Source organism: Mustela lutreola, chromosome 9 (genome assembly GCF_030435805.1).
Source record: "Mustela lutreola isolate mMusLut2 chromosome 9, mMusLut2.pri, whole genome shotgun sequence".
Classification (NCBI taxonomy): domain Eukaryota; kingdom Metazoa; phylum Chordata; class Mammalia; order Carnivora; family Mustelidae; genus Mustela; species Mustela lutreola.
In genome coordinates this window covers 131,555,979-131,568,684 of record NC_081298.1, presented here as the reverse complement: position 1 = coordinate 131,568,684, position 12,706 = coordinate 131,555,979, and the positions used below count along the sequence as shown (strand labels likewise).

Sequence of the window (12,706 nt, the reverse complement as noted above, 5' to 3'; positions counted from 1 at the left end):
CTCTTCTCTGAACTCACTATTCTCAATCTGCAACGGGCTTAATTTGTCTTTAAAGCACCTAACACATAGCACTTTGAGAGAGGTGACTAACCTACGTATCACAGCTGCAATAGCAATGCAGCATATTTTTACTCATTACCTCTACTAAGCATCAGCCAAACTTGAGCAAATAATGGTGATGACACAGAGCTCGAGCTTAGCCTGCAGCCGCAAAAATGAAAGGACGAAGTTCATGAGAAATAAATAGAGAAGGCTGTTAGTTACATAAACAGATCATTGCTGGTTACCAATTTTTCTTTTTTAATTAATGATGATAAGTCATAACAGACACATGAGCCAGAAAGAATCATTCCCCACACCCTAGAGTTGTTTAAAGAAAGGGCCCTGCTTAGAGACAATATTTCAACTAAAACTGTAACTACAAAATGGATGTTGTTGTATAAATTTTATCATTATAAAAAGAGCCAAGTTTTCTGCACAATACAGAGTCACGTTAAATGCCATCTCTCAGATGAGGCCAAAAGGGTAGATAAAAAAGGAAAGGCTATACAAAAAAATAGGCTATTAGAAACAATCGAAATCATAAAAAAAATAGCTTAAAGTGCCTTCTCACTTCTGAAAATAAAATATAGAAGACATTTGATACTTATTTAATGAAACACAGCTAACAATAGAGATCATTTTAATATTACAATTGTTTAACCTTCTAATACAGATTATGTCAATTCCCTACATTCAACTTTGCCCCACTCCCGCTTTCTCATCACCTAACCCTACCAAGGTTTCTGATGAGTCAGTAAGCCTGAAACGGTGATAAAAACTTCTTATTTGGAATATTTTCATAGTTATCATGTAATCATAACAGACAGATAGGAAATAAGACTGATTTCCATATGTTTTATATGAAAATCAGCATCATTATTTCATAGCAGTATATTTACACAAAATTATGTTATGTATATATAACATCTGTATGATATATATATGTGTATGTATTATGTATACATATGATTTTGTGTAACAACACAACTATGAAATAATGATGCTGGTTTTCATATAAAATGTATGAAAACCCATCATTATATATACCGTCACAGCTATGGATATATGCTACATGTATTTTACAGACAGAGGAATCTGTCATTTCTTTATCCCACTGAACTATGGCATAAGGGACAGAAGTTGTAGTTACTTATTTCCTGTGCCAGCACACAGTGCTTGCACACGCTGCACATCCAGAATTGGTACTCGGTGATTGGGCTTCCCGTGGCAACACAGGTTGGCAGTTTCCCTTCCCCTCTGTAAAAACAAGGAGAAAAATGATGAATTATACTTTAAAACTTCTAATTACTTAAACTACTTATTACACTTAAAAAATTTAGGAATGAAAAAAACATCTCCAGGCAAGTTTCAATTAAAAACTTTTCTTACGATGAGAAAATAAAGCATTAATATACTTAGAAGACTAAATAACATAGGGTATAATCTTAAGAAAATTACTTCAAAATTCAGTGCTTATAGTATTATATCACACTATTAAACTTACAGAAATGCCAACTTCTAATTGGATGAATGATACACGTTAATTACAATCAGCCTACCCTTCAAGAAGGCTGTCCAATTCAGATTTTCTATTATCTTTTGGAGTATGCTTCGTGAAGATTTCTAAAGCAAGATCTTCATATTGCTGTTTTTGCTCTGAACTGAGGGTCTCTAAAGATTCCAGTTTAATAAAAGCTTTTGAACAAGTACCAAAAGCTCTACTGGCACAAGCGCAGAGCGCCAACAGAGAGTAGATCTCAACGGCGGGGATGATGTCTTCATAGTCTCTCAGGTGAAGGGCTAATAAAAGAGGACAATTTAGATTTTGGAAAGTAATCATACTATCATGATCATGCATGGAAAAAGAATCTATGTTAAGCTGTGTTAGTTTAACCTACATGAACTTTTACGGAAAAAAAAAAAAAGCAATGGCGGGCGTTCAAAGGACTAGCAAGGACTGGTAGAAGGAACTAAGTTATGTGATCTCATAGTTCTGTAACGCTAGCCAACAGCTCAGGTGCCACAAAACTCAACACCATCAAATGACTCACATGCTGTACTGGTTAAAGTACACACGCAGACAAAAAAATAAAAATTGTTGTCAATTTCTGGCCTTCCAGAAAAAGTAAATTAATATTATACTGTTAGTCATAATTTTCAAGATAATATCATGTTTCCTTTTGGTAAAAAAGCAAAGCACCATGAAATCATGTTTTTTCTTTGCATGTCTTTGAACAGATTTTTTTTTTTGCTTATCTTACCAAAACAACAGAACATTGAGAAAAAAGGAAGTGACAATGAGCCTATTAAGTTGTCAGTTCAGAAAATTTATTTTGACAGCTGCCATATCTCATTTTCACCTTTTCTATGCTAGAGATACAATCTTTCTTTAAAATATATTGCAGAATTAATAGAATGTATATGGATTTCTTCATCCAGTAGGTGAAAACTCTCAAGCTAAAGTTCTAATTCTCCTTATAAGTCTAGAAATTGTGCATAAGTTATATAAAATACAACCATTTTAAATATAACTGCATAAGTTATACCACATAGCAATTAGTTAAAATTAAGTGAAGGTCAGTTATAAATATACAAAAACAAAAATGGTTCCTGTGTATAATAACCAATTTAAAAAAGCTTTACAGTCCCCTTGCTAATACAAATGATAACACAGATCTCTGTTTGTCAACATGGAAACATGACTGCAACATATACCACAGGGTATAAAGCAAGCTCCTGAACAACATGAATAATATTATTTTAAGGAAAACTATCTACAATTTTGTAGGCATGAAGAAATGTCTAAAAGGAAGTTCATCTAAATGTTAGCAATCATTTTGTCAAAGTTAGAAGATTATTTTACAAGTTATTAGATTATTTTACCTTTTTCTTTGTATTTTTTTCTGTTTTGACTTAAATTGTTACATATCATTTTTTTTTACATCAGTGTCATTTTAATTAAAAAAAAGCAAATACTATGGAAAGCTATTAATATGGAAATATCTTAGAATATATCAATGTTTTTCAAAAAGGACATAAAAGTATGGCCTGTTATACTCCTAATATTATTTAAAAAGCAAAACAAACAAAAACTAGATATATGTTCAAAAGCATATGGACTGAGCTATTACGTGTTTAACTTTAAATGAATAGAATAGTGAACGCTACAGACAGTTTTTTTGCTTATCTCAAACTCCTGATTTTAATGTGAACCATAATTATTACTTTTTATGTATTAAAAAAAATTTAAAGTGCTTCAAAACAAATTACAGATAGCGAATTTCAAACACGAAAATAAACCCATAGATAAAAGTGTTATTGAAATTAACATATGGGCAAACTGAAGGAGCTGGCCCTTCATATTCAAGTGATCATTTTTACACATATTCTCTACCTTCGGTCATATGCCCACCTGTCTTCAGTGCAGTGTCAACATATCCCTCGTAGAGCTGCCTCTGGGCAAGTATATAGAAGTGGTAAGCCTCGGCCCCTCTCCAAGCATTATCTGTGAAACGACTAGTTGTAGACAGAACTTCCTCTTCCAGCAAACCAGCCAAAGCAGAAGTGGCCTATGAGTCAAGCAGACCCACATTTTCTGTCAGCACAACCATGACTGTCATTCCAATAAAGACAGCTTCTGAAATGGTTATACATTAAAATACCCAAGTAAGCAGATTTTATCACTATAAAACTATCATTACAGATTTAACTTCCCCATTAGAATTCATCTTTTTTAAGCCAGTATCATCAAAAATTTCTTTCAGCTTGGGACGCCTGGATGGCTCAGTTGGTTAAGCGGCTGCCTTCAGCTCAGGTCATGATCCCAGAGTCCTGGGATCGAGTCCCATATTGGGCTCCTTGCTCGGCAGGGAGCCTGCTCCTCTCTCTGCCTTCTCCCTCTGCCTCTGCTGCCACTCTGCCTGCCTGTGCTTGCGTGCGCGCTCTCTCTCTCTCTCTCTCTCTCTCTGACAAATAAATACATAAGATCTTAAAAACATATATTTAAAAAAATTTTTCTTTCAGCTTTACTCAGGTGTAGCTGACAAAACTGTAAGATAGTAAAAGTGTACCTCGTGGTGATCCAACACACAATACACCATGACCCATGATGTGGTCAAATTTGAAAACGGAATGGAGTATAAACTTTAATTTAATAAGAGATTCATTATACCTAAAATAATACACATATTCTAGGAAAGTTTCTAAAACTCACTGGTTAGAAAGCAAAGGCTACAGATTAGTCTTGCAGAAAACATTTTCAGTACTCCTAAGTGGAAATTTCTAAATTGAGTATTAATTCCAAGTCAGTCATTCCTTTTTCTCCTCCCATTTAGGAAAATAAATGCAGACAAGCAAATTAAATGGCCTGTCCATAAAGAGAAGTTTGATTGATTGTTGTTGTTTTTTTCCCTTAAACACATGAGGTGATTTCATGTTCTGTGGCATTCTACCTTACCTCTGAGCTCTTTCCTTTAACTTTTCCTCTTTGGGCATTTTTCATTTGTTCATGGTATTGTTCTATGAGTAAAGCTGATAGGACATACAACTTCTTGACACGTAACGGTTTGGTTCTTTTCTTTGCCTCTTCATCTGCAATCTTTAAACATTTAAAGAATATGGGAAGACATTCCTTAATCAACTTATATTTGTATAATCATTTCTGAAATTTGATCTTTAATAAAAAGAGAAAACCAGTGGGATGGAACATAAGTACCACCCATTTATGATAAATATTTTATTTTATTTTATTTATTTTTTTTAAAGATTTTATTTATTTATTTGACAGAGAGAAATTACAAGTACATTGAGAGGCAGGCAGAGAGAGAGAGAAGGAAGCAGGCTCCCTGCTGAGCAGAGAGCCCGATGCGGGACTCGATCCCAGGACCCTGAGATCATGACCTGAGCCGAAGGCAGCGGCTTAACCCACTGAGCCACCCAGGCGCCCCTATGATAAATATTTTAAAACCCACATTCTTCTCTTTAGCTTATTAAGGACTCCATTTTTTCCTTAGCATTTGGCCATGGAGTTACGACTCATATAACAATCTCAGAAAATTACAAATGCTCTTAAGTCACAATGAAGAAAGTTTTCATGGAAGGGGTAAGCATTTTCCATGAGATTTTATAAGTGATGTTCCAAGTATACTGAAATAACAGGACTTTAACATGGTACAGCCTTCTGAAATGAAGATTTATTTAGAAAACTTCAGTTTTCCCTTCCCTTTTTCATTAACTCAAAGGGGAAAAAATAGAACACAATGTAAATTTTGCATACATTACCATGTACTAGTCATCTTCCCTCCAAATGCATATTATGAAAAAATGTAATGTCTTTAAAATGTGTACATTTAAAAGGACTCAAAATTCTATTATCAACAGGATTTAATTCCTGGTTAAGGGAATTTATACTTTATGGTCCTTGAAAATTCTGTAACTCTTTGTTAACTTCAGGATTAATATTCAATTGTTTAGGTACCAATAAGGTGCTAACACTAATAAACAGATTTTTTAGTAAAAGGTAACAACACTAAGATAACACATAGATATAGCAGTAATAAAACCAGAGGGATTTTGCTATCACAAGTATTTGTTTTCAAAGAAAATGGAAAATGTTTTCTTTAATACACAAGAAAACATTGGTAACTAGAACATATCACAGACTTACCAAGATTATTATATTACCTTAAACATCAGTTTAGCAGCATCATAAAAGTAATTGGCTTTCCGATAGAGTTCTATGGCATCAAGAGTTTTATTCTTTTCCAATAAATGAGATGCATACCTCGCTAACAGGGATCCAATTTCTTTCATACTATGATTTTTAGCTAGTTCAACAGCTTTGTTCCACTAGAGGGGAAAAATATACCATTCAGTTACCCAAACATAACAGTCACAGATGTCATCAAGTTCATATAATAAAGCTTTAAGTTTGCAGTAATTAATAATACTACATCAAAAATTTTTTAAAACTGCTATTTTTTTAATAAGTTTAATTAAAATCAGAGCAACTAGGGGCACCTGGGTGGCTCAGTGGGTTAAAGCCTCTGCCTTCAGCTCAGGTCATGACCCCAGGGTCCTGGCATCGAGCCCCACGTCGGGCGCTCTGCTCTGCAGGCAACCTGCTTTCTCCCCTCTCTCTGCCTGCCTCTCTGCCTACTTGTGATTTCTCTCTCTGTGTCAAATAAATAAAATCTTAAAAAAAAAAAGTCAGTAAAATCAGAGCAACTATAGATTCTATAAGTTAAATGTGTGTCAAAATGAGTAAATGATATAAGATTTTGATTTACATAGGAAATACATCGAAAAAGGAAAACTTCGAAGTTTATAATCATAATATTATAATTCAGTTTTGCACCAAGAAGGAGTAAGTAAAACTACATTTGCTTACAGTAAAACAAGACAGGTAATCAGGTTAAGAAAATCTTCTATCAGATTTAACATTTAAAAGTTATTTTTAAAAAGTAAATGGAGCTTTATAAAATACTTCAATACTTAAAAGTATACACTGATATTCAGCAATTTCCACAATTCTGCACTTTTAGTTAAATTCCATCTCTTAAAAATACCAAATATATGTTTTCTAAAAAGAGACAGGAAAATAGATTTGCCAAAATAAATATTGATAAGGTAACCCAATTCCTTCCTCTTGCAATGACCATCAACTAGTCCTTCTTTGGAAACAAAACCCTAATAAAATACAGATTATGAAATTACTTCCAGACAAGAACTTGCCAGACTAGCAGCATAGGGTTTGTCCCCATATTGAGTTAGTTATGAGCAGGTCACCCTTAATGGTAGCACTTCAAGAGGTAAGTGCAAACTCCAACATTTTCTAGGTCCTCAGCAAAGTAAGAGTGAATCTAGCTCCTTTCACAAAATTCACCTCAACCCACACTGGCAACAGCCTCAGAAGATGAACAGGGACTTCAGTTTTCAGTTCCTTACTTGGTTGAGATGTACACAGGTATCTACCGCTGCCTTTGGCTGATTACACTTCAAAAATGCAGTCACTGCTTGTTCACACATTCCAACCCTCACAAACATCTGTGCTATTTCCTGTAAGGACAGAACATTACTCTCAGATTTCATAGACCAAGGAAATCGCTTATATTTTCATTTACAAAACTCCACAGGGACATATGAGTATTAAATTGACTGGTGGTTACAGTCATTTTCGTTGAAACATACACAGGGACAGAGGCTACAAACCAGAAAGGATGCTAAAAAAACCAGTGTTTCGCTGGCTCACGCCGCAGATTTGAATTTTAACCAGGTCCTGAGCTTACCGCACTCTTTCCTTCTCCCAGTATAGTAGCAACTTTACAGAAATGTCAGGTTCTGGAACAAACTCCATACCACTGTGTGAAAAACACATTTAGAGCAGGGAAATCTCACATTCACAGCACTTTCACATACCTCTCCAAAGAAACACCCCAGACAAGCCGGCCATTCATTAGTTCAGGAAGCTAGATCCAAAACAGAGCTCCCTTGCAAGGCAGTGGTGAGGAGGGAGACCACAACAAAAGCCGACCATAACCATCTGGCTTACACTCCACTTTCAGAAAATCAATTTTCTTTTTCTTTCTGAATATCTACTTACTCAGAGCTTTTCTCTCCCTACTCTCATTTCTAAAGTATTTGGGGTGGGCGCCTGGGTGGCTCAGTGGGTTAAATTAAAGCCTCTGCCTTCAACTGACATCATGATCCCTAGGTCCTGGGATCAAGCCCCACATCTGCTCAGCAGGGAGCCTGAGCCTCTCTCTCTGCCTACTTGTGATCTCTGTCAAATAAACAAATAAAATCTAAAAAAAAAAAAAAAATTATATGGGGAAAATCATAAAAGTACATTTTGGATCCAATTATCTTTTTAAAAATAATATTTGTATTTTTCTGGTTATAAAGTTACACATTCTCACAGTAAAAAAAAAAAAAAAGAAAGTACAAAAATGTAAAGTTACTCATAATCTTACTACCCATAGGAAATCTATCTCAATAGTCTGATGTTATCTCCTAACATCTTTGTCCTATAAAACTGTATGTATGTGTGAGCTGCTCTAAGCATCATGACCATCTTATATATAGTTCTGCACCCTGAATTCCCCACTTAAATAGTATGTACATTTTACCATATTATTAAAAAGCTCCTCCAAAAACTTGATTTAAAGTTTACAATACTAAAAAAAAATTATACCATATTTTACCATATTATTAAAAAGCTCCTCCAAAAACGTGATTTTAAAATTTGCACTACTAAAACTTTTTAATCATTTTAATTATTTAATTATTATCTATAGCTATAATTACTTAGTATTTACTCAATAAGAATACTTTTCTGGATATTCTATAGCAACATTCTTCTTTGCATCATCAGACACACCTAACTGATGACATTTATGTAGGATACACTGTCCTAATACCCAGGGTTTTAAGTAATTTCAGTTTCTCTCCTACTCAAGAAAGCACAGGACTGAGAAAAAAGGTACCTGAAAATGCCATTATTACAGGGATAACTGCTCTGATTCACAATAGAGAAAACCAAATTATCATATTTCTACTACTCACTCATCTATTAATTGACAAAATTTTTGAGTTAGAACTCACAACCGACATATGTCTAGACCCTGTAGCTGAGAGAGGCTAACTCTACAGGTATTTTACAACTCAGTAATTTACATTTTAGCTAAAACAAATAAAATATAAACTCATTAACACCATTCAGCAATTAAGACGCTTAAAAAGAACATTTGAAACAAAGTTCCACAAAACTCTGCCTTTTGTTTCTTTTAACATTAAATACTTTATTGTTAATATAACCTAATAAAAGTCAAGCTATCTTTTTAAACTTTTGTTATAGCAAATTTCAAATATATACATACACAGCTCAGATCATTTTGAAGCAAATATCTGACAAGAAATCATTTTTGCTGGAAATATTTCATGTGTTCAGCTAACTTTACTTATTTTAAAAATTTTATTTCTTTTCAGTGTTCCAGAATTAATTGTCTATGCACCACACCCAGTGCTCCATGTAATACATGCCCTCCATTGTTCAGTTAACTTTAAAAGCAATTTTATAAAACTGGTAAGACTAGAGAATATTGTGGACATGTTAAATTGTGGAAATATGACTAATTTTCCCTCCATTTTCAAGCATTCTATAATACTGACATATTATTCAAACAATTAAAAATATCATTCCACATCTAAGAAACTATAAGATTATAGATTCATTTTAAATTTTCTTTGTGGCAGGGGATGTTTCCTGACTGTAACATAAAAACCTTATAAAATAACCTAACAACTCTAAAAACTACAATTTGTAATACCTACTGGAAGCAACTTGTGGTTTTCTGGAAGTGAACTGGCAAGATTCTCCAATCCTTCATAATCTTCCAACATATAATAACATTCAGCTAGACGTTCCTGGTTCCGGCCTTGTACGTAATATTGTACAGCATTCAACCTACAGAAAATTTTAAAAAGCAAAAACTTTTAAAATTAATGTGAATCTCCTGGTAAATAAGCATCTTCACCAAAAATGTTCCTTCATTAGAATTACTAGTATTACTCTAGTGACCACTTTCAGTTACTGTATGTCTTTGAAGCATATAAAGTGCAGGGGAAAAAAGTCTAACGACTGTGAAGCATATTTTAGCTGCAACATCCTTTGGATATTCTTAAGAAATACTGCTGTAATCTGATATACAGGTTCCAAACACTGACGTAAATAAATAAGCATATTGATTAAAATGAAAACTTCAGAATCAAAGTCAATGATAGCTGAAAACAATCTACAATAAAACAACCAAATATAAAATATTTTTTATACCTTTTTCAGAAGTAAATCATATAATGTCTCTGAAATGCACACTGTGGTCTTAAATAGTAGAAGGCAGCCTGAAGCTAGGCACACATTTTTTGAGTATGAAAACTGCAAAGGATTTCTAGCTCCTCAGTGTGGATCCAAAGCTGTTTGAATTTTAGGATCTGGGAGGGCGGCCTTCGATATCCCCAGCATCACAAGGAATTACCCGGGCAGCTACCATATTAAGTGCCGCCTGAATAGAGAAGGTGGTCCCCATAGGTTACCCACCATTTTTGTCGATCAGCAAAGTAGTCTCCGATGGCGTTGTGGGCTTGTTCTAGGAGAGTGTCATCAGCATCACCAGATCCAGTTTTCAGGAGCTGCAGTACTCTAAACCAATCCCCCAATTTCAGCCGAAGGCCAATAGCAAGATCTCTACAAATGACAACATCTGTTCATTTGACAAATAATTTAACAACTGCTCACCATGTCCAGGTTCAATTCCAAGGAACAAGAATACACAGCAGTGAACTGACAGACAATGTACGTTGCCAAACACTTTAGAAACTTAACCAGGAAAGAAGCAATGGGGGAAACCCGAAATAGGGTAAAGAACATGATTTCCTGCCTTGTATTTTCTTAGAATTCCAATTTCCTAGCCAAATAATGATTTAAATACTAATCATTTCTTTTCATCAATCTCATAGACATAATGAGGCTTATTTAAAAACCACACTTATAAACACATTTGGTTTTATCTTTCTTTTCAGGGCTTGTGATGTATTAGGTATCTCCTGGAAGTACAAATAATATTAATAAACATTAGACGTAATGTTTACAGCTGAAATGAAATTCAGACGTTATCTTATGTAAGTCTAAAATAAACATAGGAATAAAAACCAATCCCTAAGTACCATTCATTTTTATTTCATGCTCCTTGACAAACTTGACTCCTTGACAGAAACTGAAATAAAGGCCTAAACGAAAAAAGAAAACCCAACTATTGGGCTGCGTAATAAAGGATAAAAGCCCCCAGTCAATGTAGTCTTATGTTTTCCTACCAAATGAAAACCTACTTGTGTTTTTCCTACCAAATGAAAAAAATCCATGGTCAGTCATTAATGTATGTAAAAATAGAAAAGAAAACGGCCTCCAAATTACAAAATGTAAATTAATGTGGGGCTTGTGGAATCTCCAGCCAGTCATCCAAACTGAAATTATTTTCCAAAGAAATGGTATGATACATTTAGTCTACGGTACCTTCCTCATTTGCACAAGAAGATCATGAATGCCGAAGCATTCAGGGAGCCTGTACCTTCCTGACTTACCTTCTGTCCATATCAAGATACATTCTTTCCGCCTCTTCAAACCTGCCGAAGTAGGCAGCAACTTCTGCCTGCTTCATGGACTCACTCTGCAGGTTGCCCAGACGCTTCACAAACTTGATGCCCTGGTAATCTTTGCAGCGCACAAATGCTTGCTCTGCAGTGTGCAAATCCAGTTTCTGAAGAGCTGCTTCAGCCAGTAGGCGCCTTCATTACAAAAAGAAACAGAGAAGCTTATTACAATTACCGATAAACAGGTCTTGAACTAAATTCAATTACTATCCCTATTGCTTCCCGTCAAACACAGTGGGAAGCGACGAACACATTTATACATGTTTCACTTAATATTATGCTCATTTTGAGTACTTCCACATCTGAAGTGAATTTCTATATTTTAAACAGAAAAGCAGGAATGGGCGTCTGCCCCCATGAAGGCTACTACAAGAGGGGGACAATCGAGCTGAGACTTTAAAAGCATACACCAGTCATTTGGGAAGATTTTTTATTTTTAAATACCAAAGTCGGGGGTGTGGATTGTCCTCTATGAATTGAGATGCATCTTCAATTCCAACCTTCTCGATCAATGCTCGACTATCTCGCAAGGACCGGATCTCAAAGTTAATTATATAATCCTTGTTTGGATGTTCGGGATTCTAAAAGTAAACATGAGAAGAAATTCAGTCAAATGGCTGCCTTTAGAGCATGTGTTTCTTTTTTTTAAAATAAAACAGACACACACACACACACACACACACACACACACACACACACAAACTGCACCACCTTGTAAACCACAATGGGAAGAAAAGCTATTCCAGTGTGTGGGTCTTTCAAGTTGTCTGGAAAACACCCACAACCCACAAGTGAAGTTCCTCCTGCAGCTATGAGGCTGCCCATGGGGAAAAGGCCGTGGTGGAAGAAGGGGTGTCTTATAATTATGCAGCCTCGTTTCCCTCGCTTAAATGTCATGGTCCCAGGAACCACGATCCTCTTCTCGCCCAGAGTCCTGTGGTTTCCATCAGAGCAGAAAACACATGTGCCAGGGCCTCTACCCACAGCCCCCTCTCCTCACTCATGAATCTACTCTTTCCTTGCCAGGAGCAATGAAACTGTTGCTCCCTGTGCTGCTGGGCAGCAGATAAACAAATAAAAGAAAAAGGGTTCGTTTTCCTCACCTCTTTCCTTTTCTTAATTTTGCAAGCTGGCCCCTCCAAAAAAAATTTTTTTGAAGGCCAGCCTTGCAGGAAAGAGCTAGCTAGTGGGCAAACGGTTATAATGAACTCACCAATATCCTACATATTCCAAGAAAAGAAAAAGTGAAACATGCGCCTCAATGGTTCCCAGAACTGAGCTGCGTGTGCCCCTCCTCACCCTGCAACTAAACTATTGCATTCAGAAGCTAATAAGTTCTCCGGGAACTCCCTGGCACAAGACAGAAAGAAAGCAGTATGAAAAGAGCATGAGGTTTGGATTCAAACAGACCTAAGCTTAAATCCCAATGCCACTGCTCACTGGCTATGTGACAAGTATTTCT

General features: G+C 35.4%; 1 protein-coding gene across 3 annotated transcripts in view; it reads right to left on the bottom strand.

Annotated features, from left to right (window-relative positions):
* Positions 1-276: 276 nt before the first annotated feature.
* WDR35 (WD repeat domain 35) overlaps positions 277-12,706 on the bottom strand; it is a 63,332-nt gene continuing 50,902 nt past the window's right edge. For 2 of the 3 annotated variants that reach the window (XM_059132577.1, XM_059132578.1), the window contains 10 exons: positions 11,689-11,825; positions 11,176-11,379; positions 10,136-10,282; positions 9,373-9,505; positions 6,988-7,098; positions 5,725-5,889; positions 4,499-4,639; positions 3,455-3,611; positions 1,602-1,842; positions 277-1,299 (listed from right to left, as the gene is read on the bottom strand). In XM_059132577.1, coding sequence (XP_058988560.1) covers positions 1,149-1,299; positions 1,602-1,842; positions 3,455-3,611; positions 4,499-4,639; positions 5,725-5,889; positions 6,988-7,098; positions 9,373-9,505; positions 10,136-10,282; positions 11,176-11,379; positions 11,689-11,825 — 1,587 coding nt within the window. In that variant the 3' untranslated portion in view covers positions 277-1,148. The remainder of the gene's footprint in view (positions 1,300-1,601; positions 1,843-3,454; positions 3,612-4,498; positions 4,640-5,724; positions 5,890-6,987; positions 7,099-9,372; positions 9,506-10,135; positions 10,283-11,175; positions 11,380-11,688; positions 11,826-12,706) is intronic. The other variant, XM_059132579.1, reaches the window with a different exon arrangement.